Here is a 19,622-nt window from a genome sequence, read left to right as displayed (position 1 = left end):
TGCCTCCCGTCTGCCCATCCCCCACCATCACTGCCATGCCCAGGGCCTCTTCTGTATTGGCAGAATGACTCAAAATGCAGGTGGCCCTCTGCACCTGTTTCAGCTGCTTTTGGAACTGGCCAAACTCTCCTAGATCAAAGAAAATCTCTAGAGAACAGGTCCAGACTTTCCTGTTGGGAGACCATGGATTCTGCTCCCTGACAAACTTACAGGGCCCTCAGGAGATCTCAGGACTAGTCCTACCCTTTGTGTGAAGTTTCAGTTAGGCCCCCGATGCACAGTATAACTTAGCTGGTAGTTGAGGGAGCAGCAGGATTCTCAAAATAAAGCTTGTATATTCCTCCTTCTTTTTTTTTTTTTCTTAACTTGTCCTCCTTTCTTAAATAAAGGTAGCAGACACAGAATGCACCAAAAGAACAGACACCATGATTTGCTAACTCATCTTGGTTTAAGCCAATCTTCTCTCCAATTCTCTTACCAACCATGTACTTATTTCTACATGGTTGGCCTTATTGCCATGAATGTTTCATTTTGAATTAGCAAGTTGTTTCACATTTAATAAGAATTCTCAGTTTTTCTCATTTCAAATTCAAATTCCTAAACATTTAAATAATAAATTCTCATAAGCATGGTTAAAACTGAAATAGCCGGGGCCATTTTATAGCACAAATACCTTCTAATAATAAAATGAGGCAAGGCACCCAGCTTATGGTTGAACCTCAGTGAAAGACCTTACTCCAGACAATCCCAGGGGGAAAAACTACTTTGAGCCTGCCTCTCTCCCAGAACCCTAGCACAGGAAACTCAAGTAGAGGGTCCCTGAGACTAGGAGTAGAGAATCACAGAAATGGGCTCTATGCTCTTCAGTTTCCTTTTGATGTACAATGAGGGAACTGAGGCTCCCTCACTGACTCCAGGATCCTGCCTGGCTGGACGGTGTGAACTTGAAGCCAACAAAATAACAATTTCAATCAAAATCTAAAGACCAAGGAGGGAATTAAGAAATAGTATAGTGGAGGCTGGGACCTAAGGGTGTGTCAGGGGGATGGACCTATACAAAGGCCATTAGGGAACCCCTACCTGGGGTCCAAGCTGTGATACTTCTTCATACCAGTAATGTCTGGGGACAAGAGAAGGGGCATCTAGAGAAAGAGTGGCCTCAGCTAAAAAGCCAGGGAGTAGGTATAGGTTGAGCCGTTCCTTCAAGCTATGACAGCAAAGATAAAACATACTCAGAGTGAGTGCCCCAAAAGCAGGACTTGGGACAGAGAACAGAAACTGAGCACGGAGGCCAGCACGGGAGTCCCCTAAAGAAGCAGATAAGGAGATAGCGCAGTAAGCCTTCTAGGAGCTTACAAAAAACTTAACCCCAAACATACGCAACCTTGGAACTTTCGGTAACAACATGTAATGTTCACCCTATGCAGTCTTTAGGCTTCCTACCATTTCTCTCACGAATCCTAGATATTCCTGGGGCGGACAGCAGATTCAGTCAGAAGAGCATACAACTCTTCATCTGGGGGGTTGTGAGTTCAACCCCATATCAAGTGTAGAGATCACTTAAAAAATAAAATCTTAAAAAAAAAGAAAGAAAGAAAAGAAAAAAGAATTCTAGATATTCCTTTAAAAAAAAAAAAAGGATGGGGCACCTGGGTGGCTCAGTTAAGTGTCTGCCTTCAGCTCGGGTCATGATCCCAGGGTCCTGGGATTGAGTCCAGCCTTGGGCTCCTTGCTCAGCGGGGAGCCTGCTTCTCCCTCTCCCTCTGTCTACTGCTCCCCTGCTTGTGCACACATGCTCTCTCTCAAATAAATCAATAAAATCTTTAAAAACATATATTAAAAATACATAGTTGTGTCTACATATATAGAAAAAAATCACCACTGTTTTATGGTGAGGTACCATGTCTCTTGTTTGTTTTTATATCACTAAAAAAAACTCTACAGATATTTGACAGAATAAAATGGTCTGTTTTTGTGGGCTGTGGAATGCCTAATCACACACGAGAAAAAGCGTTTGCTGCTTGGATGAAACAGGGCTGCGATTTGCTATAAATCCCTCAGTGGAAAGATGGCAGTGATTCTACTTCATGGGCTGACAGACCTGCCACGTGGTGTTACTTTGCAGCACGGCATTTTCACCCTGTCAGATGTTCACTGCCACTCTTGCATGAGAGATGAGGAAGAAAACCTCATCTCTTTCGGAATTTAGAGGCTCCACAGTGGAGGCTGGTAGAACTGGTTTGATATTCCCAAAAGATAACAATTTTCAAAGCCAACCATAGCTACTTGGAATCTGTGTAAATGCCAACAACAGACGTTACCAAATGCTAGTAATTAAACTGCGACACCGTGGTGCCTGCTGAAAGGAGACGGAAATCAGTATCCGCACAGGGGGAGCCCTTCAGGAACCTCATAGCTCCGGGAGCCCTTGTGTGATAGGTGGAGTCAATGGTAATTACTCATTAGTAATCTACTTTCGCCTCACATAATCTGCAGTATTTCTTATGGGCCAATACAGAAAAAACCCTGAGGGATAAATGATGAAATTAGCCATGCTGCTGCTATTTCCCTCCAAAGCCCACTAAAAATAGACTCAGGAAGGAAGAGCTTACTCAGAAAAAGAGAGCTGGAAATCAGCATTCAAAATTTGGGTGGCTTTATGGTTTTCCTGACAACATTCACTGACTTAGGCCCGAATCCTATTCACTGCTTTGGGTAGAGTAGGTACAGAGTGAACAACTATGGAACTAATAGAAACGAGAGGCCAGACATGGCCAATGTGGTCCTTTCCACTGCAAGGACAATCTGTCACTCTGTGGAGGACAGGATGAGGACTAGTGTTATGGAACCTTCCATGGGACATTGCAACACAAGCAGGGACTTTCATGGCCTAACACATGACTCAACAAGTACTCTAAAAACCCAGTTCCCCCATTTCCAAAATGTCTGTCTGTAGGTCCCTTTCTAACAGGAGGGAGTGTAGGAGCTGTAAGAGAAAATGCCAGCGTGCACAGAAAGACATTTTATTTACATAAGCTAGCACCACCAGGATTCTTTGGTTTTCACCAGAGGAGTCCATAATGCACCCATGACAAGTTGAAATTTTTATACATTGAAATCTAACAAATAAAACATAAAACACAGAAGTAAAACCTCAACGTGAAAAGGTCACTGCCGACGGGAAGCTTCATTATCAGTTAAATGTGTACTCAGAATCAGTAATTTCTATCTGTTACTTTCCTCCCCTGGGCAATCTTTGAAACATTCTAAATAAAGGGGGCACCGACTCCACCACGAACAAGCACGTGAAATACAACCCGCTTTAACGGCATTGTGGGTTTCGGCATAAAAGAAAGGGGACGTTTCCTGTCTTTTGGGGCCAAGCACAAAATGACCGTGTATGTACTGCTTTGTACTCTTTCCATCAGCAGCAGAACAAACGGTATTTCCCATGGATTAGAAAGCTGCCAAAATGTTCTGGCACAAGCCATTTCTTCCCCACTTTGTAATCCCTTGCCCTCCAATAATGCTTTAGCAACGAATATTCAACCCTTTCCTCAAGGCTTGCAATGTACTATTAGATCTATTATAGTTACCCGCACAAATACAAGTCAGGAAAATGTCCAAACACTGAGGTTCGATGCTGTGAGACACACTTTTTAGTTCAATCTACTTTCCGTCTTCCTCGGCTGGGATTTGTTTTTCTACTTCGCCGTTGCTAAAGCTTACTTAAATTATCCTCCAAAATATTAAAGTCTGCAAAGGTGACCTCCAGTATCTCCTAAGACTTACCATGAATATAAGATGCACAAGAACAGGAGAGTGGTACCCAGGCCAGTAACCAAGTTTTCGTCTCTGTACAGGTCCTGACCAAACTCTGGCACACAGATTGTCACATTCTTCCCATGCTCATCTAGAGCTTACAAGGAAAAGACAAAGAAATCAGAGTTCATTAAAAAAGCATGTTGTAGCTCACAGACACATTCACTTGGGGAAAATTCTGGTAGCTTAGAAGAGGGAAGGCTTCTTATTGCAAACTCCTACTCTACAGTCCCACTGAACTCCGACTAGATTGCTCCTACTTCAAAGGACCCCCTGCGATACAGTGGCTCAGTTGGTTGAGTGCCTGCCTTCGGCTCAGGTCATGATCCCAGGGTCGTGGGATCGAGTCCCACATCAGGCTCCCTGCTCAGCAGAGACCCTGCTTCTCCCTCAGATAAACAGATAAAATCTTTTAAAAAAAAGCAACCCCTCCCACCTAAGCAGCATCTTCAAACAAGACCCTCAGATTCCAGTGGAGGGCCAAAGAGTTCAAAGGTTTCCTCTATGCCATGATGTAGTAAGAGTCTCCTCTTTTCAGTACTCTTCAAACAGTAGTAAAAAGTGAAACGAGATCCATTTTTCAGTTGACTTAGCAGGCTCTGAATAGAAGTAGTATGCACACATTGTTGAGTTTCTCCCATGTCTATCTTCTCCAGAAGCATGTTGAGGCTACTCAGTCACCAAATATGTACTGACTACAGCAGCCCCTGGTTCAAAGCTCCAGCCAGACGAGAAGTCCCTTTACGTCAGTAATAGGATCATCATGATCCTATGATCCTTTGCTTACTTCTTGCCTCCTTTCCCAGGAAGAGTCTCCCATAATGGTCCCTTTCTCTACACTTTCTTTCTTTTATTCTTTTTGTAAGATTTTATTTTTAAGGTGGTGCCTGGGTGGCTCAGTGGGTTAAGTGACTGTGTTGGGCTCAGGTCATGATCCTAGAGTCCCAGCATTGAGCCCCACATCAGGCTCCTTACTCAGTGGGGTCACAAGCCTGGAATATGACAGGCCCCCTACCCGCGCCCTCAACTCAGCTCCCAGTGGAGCCTGCCTTTGCCCCCACAGATCAGGGTTGCCATGCCTCTACACCCTAACCCTAACACTAGGTTGGGTTATCAGGCTTCTGTACCCAGAGGCCTGGCCAAGTCAGCTTCTCCGTCTCCTCACCAGCCCCCACCCAGCTTGTGTTCTCTCTCTACTCACTCTCCGACTCAAACAGGCAAATAAAAATTTAAAAGAAACAAAAAGGATTTTATTTTTAAGTAATCTTTATACGCAACTCAGGGCTTGAACTCACAACCCAGAGCTCAAGAGTCACATGCTCTGCCAACTGAGCCAGCCAGATGCCGCCTCTCTACATTTTCTTTATATATATATATATATATATATATATATATATATATATATATATATATAATTTCTTTTTATTGATCAGGACTGTAAATGTGCTAAGTCTACAGTGCTAAAATAAAAAAATCAGTTTATTTATAAACAGAAGAGTTATTTAAAGAGAAGTTCTTTCCTCAATGATACTGCAGTATGCATTAATTCCATTTGTTACTACTGTGCACAAAAGTCTTGTTTACAAGGGAACAGAACAAACATATCATTTTGCTCAGTGTATTGAATAGGTATAACTGGTTAACAGTTACTGAATCATGATGTAGAGAAACATGACAATACCAGGTGTGTACTTCCTGAGTGTTTCAAATTACAGTCTATGAAATTGCTGACATCCACAGGACAGAATAAAATTACCTGTGCAAAGGTGGGGTAAAATTAGTGTGTGGGGTCGCCTGGCTGGCATGATCGGTAGAACATGTGACTCTTGATCTCAGGGCCATGAGGTTAAGCCTCATGTTGGACATGGAGCCTACTTTTAAAAAAATAAAAATAAGGGTGCCTGGGTGGCTCAGTGGGTTAAGCTGCTGCCTTCGACTCAGGTCATGATCTCAGGGTCCTGGGATCGAGTCCCACATTGGGCTCTCTGCTCAGCAGGGAGCCTGCTTCCTCCTCTCTCTCTCTGCCTACTTGTGATCTCTCTCTGTCAAATAAATAAATAAAATAAAATAAAAATAAAAATAAGTGCTAAACACAAACACATCCTGGGGTGCCTGGCGGGCTCAGTCAAAGGAGCACGCAACTCTGGATCTCAGGGTTCTGAGTTCAAGGCCCATACTGGGTGCAGAGATTACTTAAAAATAAAATGTCTTAAAAAAAAAAAAAAGTTTAGGGGCACCTGGGTGGCTTAGTCGGTCAAGTGTCTGCCTTCAGCTCAGGTCATGACCCCAGGATCCTGGGGATCAAACCCCACATTGGGCTCACTGCTCAGGAGGAAGCCTGCTGCTCCCTCTTCCTGCGGCTCTCCCCACTTGTGCTCTCTCTCTCTCTGACAAATTTTTAAAATCTTTGAAAAAAAAAAAAAAGCTTAAAAAATAGCGTATGAACATCCCGATGTTTTCTAGATTTCTAGATTTCTTAAGTTTCAAGAAGTAGGGTACCTGGGTGGCTCAGCTGGTTAAGCATCCAACTCTTTTTTTTTTTTTTAAAGATTTTATTTATTTATTTGAGAGAGAGAGCATGTGTGCACAAGCAGGGGAATAGTAGGCAGAGGGAAAGGAAGAACCAGGCTCCCCGCTGAGCAAGGAGCCCAATACTAGACTTGATTCCAGGACCCTGGGATCATGACCTGAGCCAAAGGCAGCTGCTTAACCTAATGAGTCACCCTGGCATCCCAAGTAATCGAACTCTTGATTTCGGTTCAGGTCAGGATCCCCAGGTTGGGAGATCAAGCTCCATGCAACAAGCTCCCTACTGGGACTGGAGCCTGCTTGAGATTCTCTCTCTCTCTTTCCCCACTCCCTAAATAAATAAATAAAAATAAAAACCATTTTACAAACATGCACATTCTGAGTATTAGAAGATGGACTACAATTATTACTGGCACTCACATTTGAGACAGCAAAAATAACTGTGCTGTGGTGTAAGGAATCTTTATTCTTAAGCCAAAGGGGAAAAAAAATTTTTTTAACTGACCAAAATATGAACTTTTCTCTTTAAATAGTATTTCCTGAAACTACGAGTAAGTTTTCTGTTTGTAAGTGATAACTGCCATTTAAGAGAAAAACACTCTAACCAAAAACCTCACTATATTAAAACCAAAAATTAATAGCTGTAAAAGAAATTCTTAAAGAAGCTAGACAAAAAAACTTAAGAGTCAAGATAGAGCTATTTTAAAAAAGAATTAAATCTAGGATAGACTATACTTAATAAAAGACCTACAATTGTACCACTCTGCACTATAAAAAGCTCTAAAGACAAGACTCATACACACAATACATGTATGTAAAACTTTAAAGATGATCTTTACATTTACTTCCTACATTTAAAAAAGGAAAACTTCAATTTTCTATTCTAGAGAAAAGATAGCACATTTATTTAACTTGATTTATAAAAGATCAAATGTACCCAAACATACACACATTTATAAATACTTCTGTGTATATATGTGTGTATACATTTATATATACATTTATCACAAAACTGATATAGATAATGAAATACAGTGAGTTCAGAAATCAAAATAAAAAATGGTCTTTTGGGGCGCCTGGGTTCAGCTCAGGTCATGGTCTCAGGGTCCTGGGATCAAGCCCCGCATCAGACTTTCTGCTCAGTAGGGGGCCTGCTTTCCCATCTCTCTCTGCCTGCCTCTCTGCCTACTTGTGATCTTTGTCTGTAAAATAAATAAATAAAATCTTTTTAAAAAATGGTCTTTTGGTGTTTTCTGACAAGGGGCTCATACATTAACAATTTATAATACGACAGGGCTCTTCTAGTTCTCAAATAATCTTTACAACCACTCTCCAGTAACAATAGCTAACCCACATAGAGTACCTACAACATGCCAGGACCATATACACACATACACACTCACTGAATTCTTTAAAACTACCCTATAAAATAGGAATCTTGTTTAATTACCTTGATAAAATAATAATGAAAATCCTTACTTTAAAGACAAGGTATCTAGGCAGAGAGAGGTATAACCTTCTACAAGTTACTGAAGTGGCAGAAGCAAGCTATAAACCCAGGCGGTCTGACTCCCAAGTTCATGAATGTTCTATAGTCTCGATAAATAAACAGCATTTAAGAAGAGCAGTTCAAGTCAGCCACTGTTAGAGCTGGGCTCAAATCCTGTCTCCTGCTTCCTTCTCCCACTCTCTCTTACGTCAGAGAGATGACCACCTGAAGAAAAGTAAATTAACAACAAGCAAAAAACAACACAAAATAAGCAAAATACAGTAACGTTCATTGAAAACACAGAGTGGGAAAACGCATATTAGGCCCCAAAGCAAACTCAACAACCCATCTTTGTTCCTGTCTTCCCTACACAGCGGGAAGACTCAGGAGAAGAAATTTTTCATTTTCGTATCCAATGTTAAAGACTTTATCTAGTGAAAATTTTAGATCATCCATTCAATTTATTGTACCTTCGACATTCTGAACAACAGTTCAAATTCCTTCCTCCACAATGAAAATATTCGTACCGCACGCACACACTCCCTAAGGTGGCGGGCTGGCTTACCTACTTCTACAGGTTTGCTGGACAGAGCCGAGAAAGTGAGATACGTCACGTAGCAGCTTATAAGCCCAGACTGCAGTAACCCGGAATGGGGCTGTCCTGGAAAAATCAGAGGGTCAGATTTTAACACAGGGTCTGAAATTTCAAAAATAAGAAAGCCTAAGAAAACGAGGTCCCCATCCCCAAATGATGCTTCTCAAACCAAGACCCCCATCTCTGAAGGAAGGAAAAGGTCAATAATGTTATTTTCCAAACAACACTAAAAAGACAGGGAAAGGGGCAGAATTATCCACGAAGCCTGACTATGTTGTTTTAGAGACGCCAGGTTCTGCAGTCCTCTACCGCCACATCACTCTAATAACAACTGAATTAAGTGTACTGCCTGGTCCTCCTGAAGTTCATGGACACTAGTTCTCAAATCTTAAGACCTCAGAAGAAAATTCACCATCATTATCGGTGAGACCATGTAGCTTAGTGAGATAAATGGGAAACAGATGTCACAGGGCATGGATTCCAGATTCTAGGAGGCCATCAGACACTTGAAGTCCATGACAGCAGAAAAACCTCGACTTGTCAATAGACAAAAAACAAAAAACCTTCGTGAATACCAGTTCAGGTCAAAGAAGAAGGCACTGGGGTTCAGCAGTCATTGAGGGAAGAGTTTTAACATGCTATAATATTTAAATTAAATGAGGTGTTTCCTTCATTCAGAGTTACCAGGAAATGACAAAAAGGATGTATCATTTTTGGGTGGAATTTTTAACCATCTGCCTACATGAAAGGACTCAGGGTTCATCCAGTCTTCCCTCTGATTAAATTTGTTTCAAGTTTTAATTGCTAAATTTTACTAACCAGGGGTGCCTGAGTGGCTCAGGCAGTTAAGTGTCTACCTTCAGCTCAGGTCATGAGGTCAGGGTCTTGGGATCAAGCCTTGCATTGGATTCCCTGCTCGGCGGGAAGCCTGCTTCTCCCTCTTCCCTCTCTCACTGTCTCTCTCTCAAATAAACAAATAAATAAAATCTCTTTTTAAATTAAATAAATAAGATAAACTATACTATACAACAAAAGTATATAAGTAGTCTTTTTTTTTTTTTAAAGATTTTATTTATTTATTTGACAGAGAGAGAAGGCGAGAGAGGGAACATAAGCAGGAGTGGGAGAAGGAGAAGCAGGCTTCCCGCCGAGCAGGGAATCCAATGCAAGGCTCGATCCCAAGATCATGGGATCATGATCTGAGATGAAGGCAGATGCTTAATGACTGAGCCACCCAGGCATCCCTAGAAATAGACTTTTATAAATGCTGCTCTTTGACACGGGAATAAGACTCACTTCAGCCACTAATGGCATTAAACTAAATATTTCAAATTATAACTATTTTAAAAAGTAGGATTTAACCCAAATGGAAGTTTAATCTGAATACTAGTATGTTTTAGGAAATTCTTAACTGATCAGTTAAAGGGACTGGGAAATTAGGACTCTCATTTTCAATAATGTTATTGGAATTTTCAGTACCAGAAAACCTTTAAATTATTCAATACTAGTTCACTTTTTAAAGTTTATTTATTAAATTCCTTAATCCCTACACCAAACGTGAGACTTGGACTCATGACCCTGAGATCGGGTGTCATACACTCTTCCAATAGGGATGGAGCAAGCCAGGTGCCCTAAGACTAGTTTCACTTTTTAGATCACCATTTTAGAAATGACTGGAGGCGCTATACATTATTGGCCACCTTTCCCTTTTCCTATTAAAAACCTAGATATCACTTGCATTTCATCTCCTGTAGAGTAAGATACCTTCAAGAAAATTAGATCATGAATACTTCTTTCTACAACCAAAGATGGTATTCTGATCTAAGATATCAGGAGTTGTTGATAAAAGACAACTCAGGCCTATACTTTCTTTCTTTTATTATTATTATTATTATTATTATTATTTTATTATTTATTTGACAGAGAGAAATCACAAGTAGATGGAGAGGCAGGCAGAGAGAGAGAGAGAGGGAAGCAGGCTCCCCGCTGAGCAGGGAGCCCGATGTGGGACCCTATCTCAGGACTCCGAGATCATGACCTGAGCCGAAGGCAGCGGCCCAACCCACTGAGCCACCCAGGCGTGCCCCAGGCCTATACTTTCTAAAGCATTTTCAAATCCCAGTATCTCTTCTGTTTTGCCTTTGTGGGGTTTTGTTTGTTTTTAAGTAAGCTCTAGCCCAAAGTGGGGCTCAAACTCATGACCCTAAGATCAAGAGTCACATCCTCTACTGACTGAGCCAGCCAGGCGCCCCTCTTCCATTTGCCTTTGAAACAACCTTGAGCCAGGAAGGTTTACAGATTTCTGTTGGCTTCACTGAGAAAGAATTGGGTCTGAGGAAGGTTAGCTCACGGGGCTGGCTGCTGGCTCAGCCAGACTGGATTTTCCATTTCCTGACTCCTACACCACATCGTTCCCGATTTCTGAGCCAGAGGCCTTGGGTGAAAGATGAGCCCAGAAAGAGCTCCTTCTGGAGTTTTCTCATTCAAGTTTTACACAGGGAATACAAGGAAGAACTTAATACACACTCAAGGCATCCTCCACTTAAAGGGTCCCTGTAGTACCTTATTTAATAATGGTAACATCTGGAGCGCCTGGGTGGCCCATTTGGTTAAGTGTCTACAGCTCAGATCATGATAGGATCAAGACCCATGTCACACTCCTTGCTCAGCAGGCTCCCTGCTTCTCTCTCTCCCCCACTCCCCCTGCTTGTGCTCTCTGTCACTATCCCTGTCTCTCTTCCTCTCAAATAAACAAACAAATAAATAAATAAATAAAATCTTTAAAAAATAATAATAACGGTAACATCTACCTTCCTGTTGATTGACTTCACCACATTCCGATCTTTCTGGACCCGAGGCACGCCGGCTATCACATTCAGCCCAAGTGTGTCCTACCCTTCCTATGGCGGACCCCTCCACAGTAACTTAAGGAATGACCATAGTTTAAAAACACAAAAACATGAGGTTTTGCTCAAATTTAGACACAACAAAATACAAATCAAGGGGAAGGGGGAAAAAAATGTGCTTACGATTTTGGACGCAGGGCGAGATGGCTACTGCTGAAATGAGCAGACACAGGCCCCCATTCAGCCCCAGGAGAATTTTGTTTTCCAGACAGCCCTCTTTCTGTGTATAAAACACCGCCATCAAAATCAGGCCTCCGGTGGCAACGGAGTACATGATGAGTGTCACGAGGGCCAGAGCTGCGTACCACAGCTTGTTGGTAGCCGTGCCTGCAGTCCTGTTTCTCCACAAGTGTCAGACAGAGGGGAGAGAAGACAAGTCAATGCAGCCCCCATTCTCTGACCACCCTTAACCACCCCTCAGGCACTCACAGTGCTCTCAGGCCGCAGGCCAAGATAAACCCAACTGTCCAGAGACCTATCCTTTTACCACAATTATGCTCCAGCAAAGCCAGAAGATACAGGTAAATATGCAAAAATGTTTTAGATCAGGCTCAGAATGTTTTCTAAACATGAAAACGTTGTTTTTAATGTGTGTTCATCAACTACGATGCACGTCCACAGACTTGACTCTACCCTCCCCGTTCTGAATAGGAATTACCCTGTGGCGGTCTTCGGCAAGTTTCAAAAACAAGTGGCTCCTAGATGGGGTTCTCTTCACATTTTCCCCCTCAACATGGAGCCTGAACGTGCCACTGCCTCTTACTACTTTAGGGAGAGAAGCAGCAAGTCAACCTCACTCACAGACAGACTAGCTGACCTCGGCCCTTTCATCGATCTGCTGCAAAGAGGCATCTACTGCTTCTCGAAAACAATGCCATGTAGGATGGAGGGAGAGTGTGAAGAGAATAAAATCAGCCTGGAAATGAGTAAAAATTATAACGGGATTTACAATAAGAAACTTCCAGAGATTAATCTGCTTTCTAGTTTATATATATATTAATAAAGGGAAGGAAGGAATAAGTGGTGGTTTAATAATCTCTAGAAATTCTTCAGAAGAATGACCCAAAAAAGTGTTCCAAACCACGAAATAAAGAGGACAGAACAAGAGAGAGCATGGAGTGAATCAATGTTGTCCGTCTTACGATTAAAAGGCCCCACTGTAACTACGTTCCAACAAACCTTCACAGAGAGAGCAATTTGCTTCATGTTTTCACAAAACTGGAATGCATTCAGGCAACTCAGCTAAAATGTTTTAATTATGAAAAAGTTATTGTAGCCAGAGACAAACAAGGAGGACAGAGAGAAATGATAATGACCATCATATTCCTGAAACCAAGCCAGGCACTCAATGACGACAGAATTAGTCTAACATAAAAGAGGAAATGACAGAAAATGAGACTTATGAAAAATAAAATTCTAAAAGCCAAATGGTAATCAGTGACAGAGAAACAGAATGCATTGTGTAGAAAAAGATGAACACAGCTGACCAGTATGTGGGTGGGGTGAGACTGTTTCACCACTGGTCTTTTGGGCTATTTTTAGCATATGAAGGGCTTTTTTTTTTTTTTAAGATTTTATTTATTTATTTGAGAGACAGAGAGAGCACACACAAACAGGGGGAGGAGCAGAGGGAGACAAGCAGAGTGCCCTGGGTGCAGAGCCCAAGCTAGGGCTCAATCCCAGGACCCTGAGATCATGACCTGGAGCTGAAACCAGGAGATAGACGCTTAGCCAACTGAGCCACCCAGGCACCCTGAGAAGAGGAATTTTTTACAAAAAGGGAACAACTCCTGACTGCAATCTTCCTCTCCCAGCTCCCTCCTCCCCGACCACATCCTCATCACCAGCAGCAAAGTCTATGAGTTCCAACTCTGGAACATACCAGAACCTAACTGCTGCCATCATTGTTCGAGCTACAGTCAGGCCTGCTCACTTGCAACTCTATCCTCCTCCAATCTTTTCTGGAATTAAAATGTACATCATATCATGTTCTTCTTGTTTCAAACCCCAGTGATGCCCTCCCATCTCACACAAGGGCCCCAGAAGCCTGACATGATCTGAACCAATGCCTTCTCCTATTCTCACCTCTGGTGCCCACCCTTCAGCACTAGGGGGCGCAGCACAGAGGATGCCCGTTTGCCCCTCAACACACTGGGCCTGGGCCCAGCAGAGTCCTGCCTCCATCTCTCCCCCTTCCACCTCTCACGGTTGTCTCCCTCACACCTGATTGGGAAGCCTTTCCCTGCCCTGCTCTCCCCAAAGCCCACACCCTGCTTTCTTTCCCTCTAGTCTTTTCTACCACTGAGCCTGTTACTTCCTTATCTGCTTGATCATAAACTGATGTCCTCCCGGTGCCCCTGCCCTCCCCAACAGGAGGAGGTAAGCTCCATGGATCAGGACATCACTGTGTTCTCTGCTCTTCTCCTGCTGTTGAACGACTGGCAGATAATATGTGCTTAATGAATACTGGTGTGAGGACTATCAACCGTTAAACCATAACTTTGTGCAGCAAAGGTAGCAGAATGGCCGCCACTCCTGCAGCTTCAGACTCATGACTTCCGCCTCGGTGACAGCTTGCTCCGGCAGGTGTCCCACATAGGTGCCATATCTTTATACTCTCTGTGCCTACCACACAGTCTGGCACATAATTAAATCCCCCGCAAAATGTGAGTAAATGCTAAATGGGAAGAAGCACTTGGAAGGAGATGAGAAAAGGACCAGAAAACCGGCAGAGTGCACAACACAGTATGCGGGTGCCAGGTTGGGAGAGTCGGCTGCCCTTGGGCTTGGGACTCAGTAGGACCCAACAACAATGGAAATAACAGATCTAGCACATTTAGAAGATGGGTCTTTGTGAGAAACACCTGAATGTACCTTCGACTTTTTGCTATTTCATTTTTGATAAAGAGTTGTCATTTCAAATCACAAAATTTGAGGTAGAAAGGAAAGAACACATTAAACATCTAATGCAACCATATTATTCTGTAGGTATGAAAACTGAGGTCAGAGAGGCCAAGTAATACACCTAAAAAGAAGTGGGGACATAAACACTTGGAGTCTCCTGGTTTCTGGGCCCAGGGCCTCAGGCCTATTAGCACTGGGATCTTTTCCTTCTCAGGATGTTTATTGAAAAGAGAAGAAAGGGGGGCCCTGGGTGGCTCAGTCATTAAGCCTTTGCCTTTGGCTCTGGTTGTGATCCCAGGAACCTGGGATCAAGCCCTGCATCCAGTATCCTGGTCAGTGAGAGGCCTGCTTCTCCCTCTCCCACTCCCCCTGCTTGTGTTCCCTCTCTCACGGTCTGTCAAATAAATAAATAAATAAAATGTTTTTAAAAAGAAAAGAAAGGGATGCTTGGGTGGCTCACTCAGTCAGGCGTCTGCCTTCGGCTCAGGTCATGATCCCAGGGTCCTGGGATCGAATCCCATGTCAGGCTCCTTGCTCAGTGGGGAACCTGCTCCTCCCTTTCCCTATGCCTGCTGCTCCCTCTGCTTGTGCTCTTTCTCTCTGACAAATAAATAGAGAAAATCTTTAAAAAAAAAAAAAAAGGAAAGAAAAAGAAAAGAGAAGAAAAGGAAAGAAAAAGTACTTTGGTTGTTCCATTAGGAGTGATGTATTTTCTAGACTAACCCTGTAAGCAACAGTCTTTATTAAAAAACGACACCCCCCAAAAACTAGTAAATTAATTTACCTGAAAATAGTTTCCTAGCTTAATCCTAATTTTAGGCAGACAAATCAGCTATGAATATGATGACAATAGGGATTTTGTTGGGATATTAGCCTCAACGCCAAGACAACAGCAACATCATTTGTCGCAAAGCTCTGAAGCCATTCTTATTGAGTGGTTTCTGGAAGGTTTTTACAGCAGCCTAACTCTTCCAAAATGCCTGTTAAAACTTGGCATCAATAATTAGTCTCTGAAAATGGCTTTAGAATCAATCAAAACAGTCAAATCAGAGCTGAAGAAGCACAAGTATTCTCAAGAGAACATACTACTTAATGGGCAAATCAGGCACTCAGTACTGAAGACATTATTATTTTTAAAAGTTCAATATTTGGGGGGCACCTGGGTGGCTCAGTGGGTTAATGCCTCTGCCTTCGGCTCAGGTCATGATCCCAGGGTCCTGGGATCGAGTCCCACATGGGGCTCTCTGCTCTGCAGGGAGGCCTGCTTCCTCCTCTCTCTCTCTCTCTGCCTGCCTCTCTGCCTACTTGGGGTCTCTGTCTGTCAAATAAATAAATAAAATCTTAAAAAAAAAAATAAAACAAAAAATAAAAATAAAATAAATAAAATAAAAAAATAAAAGTTCAATATTTTGAAGTATACATGTGAAAATTTTACAAAAAATTTTGAATGACTTTTTATTAGACAAAATAAATTTCTGTAGTGCTATCTATGTGACTATTCAATGTGCTGTAAAATTTTAAAAACTGTAAGTATTTGAGTGCTTACTCCAATATTTACTAAATTAAAAAATGATAACACTAGCCTTTCACTCATGCACCTCTTGATTTGTTCTCCAAAGAAACAAAACCAAAATCAAAATGAAACTACTACTACTACCAAGCTGAGGAATGTAATCAGAATGAAAAGTATTTTCAGGGGTGCCTGGGTGGTTCAATTGGTTTAGCATCTGCCTTTGCCTCAGGTCATGATTCCGGGGTCCTCCTAGCAGGGAGCCTGTTTTTCCCTCTCCCTCTGCTGCTCTCCCTGCTTGTGTTCTCTCTCTCTCTCTCTCTGTCCAATAAATACATAAAATCTTAAAAAAAAAAAAAAAAGACTGTCAAAGAATTCAGACCATGTGTTTTTTGTCCAAGATAAAAAATAAATTTCAAATTCATTCATTACTTTCTGCCCTTTTTCCAAAACATTATAAAATAACACAATACAAACAAAAATCTACAAAATAGCAAAAGTTTTATCAGGTACAATAGGTATTTTCATTCAAGTATTTTTTAAAAGATTTCATTTATTTATTTGAGAGAAAGCACGGGGGGGGGGGCACACAGGGCAAGGGGAGAAAGAGAAGCAGACTCCCTGCTGAGCAGAGAACCTGATGCTCATACTTTCCATCCTAGGACCCTGAGATCATGACCTGAGCCAAAGTCAGGTGCTTAACTGACTGACTAACCTAGGCACCCTTCCATTTGTATTTTATAAGCAAAGTAAGACAACAAGAAACCAAGTGCCTTGCCTGGAGTCACAACAAGAGCCCAGCCAGTCTTAGCACTCAAAGGGTTAACCCTCTTCTAGCTGCCCGTCCCTCAATGTGGTTCAGTAATAAAATAAATAGAAATAAAAGTAGCTATTAATAGTTTGGCATTTTCCACTTCATTCTAGGATGTGAATCCCATGTTCAAGGCAGTTAGAAGAACTCTACATCTTTTAATTCAGGATAGCTCTCTAAGGCAACACAACAGACCTTCCTAGTGAAGGGATCCTTAGACTCTTAGGCAGGTGGAGGAGGAACCAATAAAAATTTAAGAAAACAACTATCATATTCTTTGCAGAAATTGTATTTTCAGCTCCAAAGTTTTTTTTTTTTTTTTTTTTCTTTTTAAAAATCTCTTAAGGACAGAAGCCTATGATAAAGCCTGCCCAAATTTTCAGGCACCCACCATCCCAACCAGGAAGCCAGGGCTGAAAAGGGCCAGCCCACTCAGAGCCCAAACGACAGCGCATGGGAAAAAGCCAAAAAGGGAAGAGAAATGAAATGGAAGAAGGAAAGGGAGAAAGGAGAGAAGAACAGCATGGTAGAGGAGTGAATGAAAAGGTTCAAAGAGCAGGAGTGAAGGGAAAGTGTGGACCAGCTATCTGAGGCGTAAGCAGGCTGCTGATCCCAGCACAATTCAGAGCTGCTGGTTAACACCGTCCTGTGGGCAGTTTATCTGAGCAGCAGGCGAGCTCACTTGGAAGCTTCCCCCAAAATGCACATACCAGTTCTTGTTCCATTTATGTGCGAACTCAACGAGCAGGATGAGTTGGATGCCTATGAAGATGAAGCCTCCGACGGCTCCCACATAGCGCCAGGCTGCAAAAGAAGACCATCGTCCCAAAGGAGCTGAGGTGACTGTTCTGGCATTGAGGTCAAAGGAAAATAAAGACTGTAGTTATCTTTACCGTGTTCTTCTTGTACCTTTAATTTCCAGGCAATCCCATACAATGGGTGCCACCACTATACCCACTTCACAGATGAGAAAAATGGAGAGTCCATGTAAACCAACCAAGTCCCATAGTTAGTAAAGGACTAGGCTGGGATGTGAACACACAGAGTGTGGCTCGGGAGCACCTGGGCTTAACCTCCATACCGCATCTGCCAGATAGCCTAACAGATGAAGTCGTTCATAAAATCAACAATGACCCACAATCTAAAACTAAAAAACACAAGTTATGAGGTAAAAAAGGGTTCAAACTGTATTGCCCATGGAGTCACCGGAGACTAGTAGAGAAATGAGGTTCAGAGAGACTCAGATCCACTTCTCCGCGACACAAAAGCTCTAACCTTGAGTGAGCCATGTCGCTCCTCTGGGTTACAGCTTGTCTGTAAAAATGACTGAGTTGCACTAGAGGACCACTGGGCCACTTCCCACCCTAAATCTACCATTTCCATACATAAAAGTACATCTGTAGGGAACAGAAAACTAATTAACAGCATTTTAGGAAAAAAATAAGACTTAAATATAACTTCCTTAAGGACTACAAAAATTAGTATGACCCTAGGGGCACCTGGGTGGCTCAGTGGGTGAAGTGTCTGTCTTCAGCTCAAGTGGTATCGCAGGGTCCTGGAATCGAGCCCCACATCAGGCTCCCTGCTCAGTGAGAAGCCTATCTCTCCCTCTGCCTCTGCCTCTTCTCTCCCCACCTGGTCCATGCATATATGCGCTTTCTCTCTCAAATTAGTAAATGAAATCTTGAAACAAAAACAAAAAAATTAGTATGACCCTAAAAACTAGCCAGACCCTAGTGACCATCTGAGAGGCTGTGGGCTGTTCCTTACGGACGGCTACTGCGTGCATGTTTTTACTACTTGAACTAGACACATGAATTCGTATGGGTTAAACAGAGTTTCGAACCACTGAAATTCAGGCTTTTTTCCCTTCCGGACTCTTATGAAAAAAGGCCCCTGTTTCAGGTATGATTAAAGGCTTCCAATTAAATTAATTTTGGTAAATCCTACGAAAAAGAAACATAATTCGGTGTTACACAGTTTCAGGTCAGGTAAGTTTACAGGTAGGACTAGGACTAGAGGAAGCCGGTCTGATCTCACCACAGCTGCAGGCAGATCTGAAGCTGCTAGGACAGCCCGAGGTCCGGAGCAGGCGGATTTCCCGGGCGGTTCCCTGGGAAAGAACAAGGCCTCCCTGGGCCCATTCAAACATGGCTGATGGGAGTCATGCTGACAGGCCGAACTGGTTTTCAAACACATTTTAAGTGCCCCACTTTTCCCCTCGGGCCAACAGCCTTAAAATTATCCTTTGAATTCTCTAGGCTGCAGAGGAACACCCAGCCAGAAAGGGAGGAAATAGGGGAGAGATCAAGCAGGAGTGGGTGTCACGGGGAGAAGAGAGGGAGAAGTGAGGGTGGATGAAGAGTGGGCAGGGAAGGAGGGGCTTTTTTATGAAACCACAAGAAAATCACTAATTCAAAATATCAAAGGCACCCTGGACTACAGTTTGCAACAATTTTACAAAACAGGTAAGGACAAAATAAATAGGTACCACCCAAATACCCCATTTGTACCATTCAGAAAGGTCTCCTGATCTGGAATGAAGAAAGCTCCTGAGCACATGGCCCCCAGCAACAGAAGTTTAAAGAACCAAAAGCTGGAAGGGAAAAAAAAAAAAAAAAAAAGAGGAAATGTATTTAAATGATATTCATGGAAGGACAAAAGAGCTCTTAGAAGGTAAGTATGTCAGCCCATGTTTCTGTTGTTGGTACTGTTCCTTCCAAATCGAGGGGAAGTAATTAAGTGACCGGAGACTGCCTTTTCCCATAATTAGACCAACCCAACCACTTTGTTGAGGTGGGGGGATGATGTAGGGACAGGCCTTAACACAAGAAATAAAAACTCTCGTCTCCACTGCAATTCTCGTTGTGGTACTAAGTGTTACAAATAGGACTCTAGTTCTTAAGCCACTGAAGGGTGACAAATCCCACCTTCCCTAAGGTCAGTCAACAATTTCAACTAGAGGAAGAGTAGTCAGACGGTCTGATGAGCATGAGGTTGAGGATCAGTACTCTAAGCATCAGGGGAGACCACCTACCCCCACTCTCGAAGACCAA

General features: G+C 42.6%; 1 protein-coding gene across 1 annotated transcript in view; it reads right to left on the bottom strand.

Moving 5' to 3' along the window:
* SERINC5 (serine incorporator 5) overlaps positions 1-19,622 on the bottom strand; it is a 103,277-nt gene that overhangs the window by 12,588 nt on the left and 71,067 nt on the right. Inside the window, exons 4-8 of the mRNA XM_082724766.1 lie at positions 19,080-19,162; positions 17,277-17,370; positions 11,465-11,676; positions 8,406-8,501; positions 3,793-3,919 (exon numbers count right to left, since the gene is read on the bottom strand). Coding sequence (XP_082580892.1) covers positions 3,793-3,919; positions 8,406-8,501; positions 11,465-11,676; positions 17,277-17,370; positions 19,080-19,162 — 612 coding nt within the window. The remainder of the gene's footprint in view (positions 1-3,792; positions 3,920-8,405; positions 8,502-11,464; positions 11,677-17,276; positions 17,371-19,079; positions 19,163-19,622) is intronic.

This window comes from Mustela nivalis (genome assembly GCF_964662115.1).
Source record: "Mustela nivalis genome assembly, chromosome: 3".
Lineage (NCBI taxonomy): Eukaryota > Metazoa > Chordata > Mammalia > Carnivora > Mustelidae > Mustela > Mustela nivalis.
This window is presented reverse-complemented; position numbering and strand designations above follow the sequence as displayed.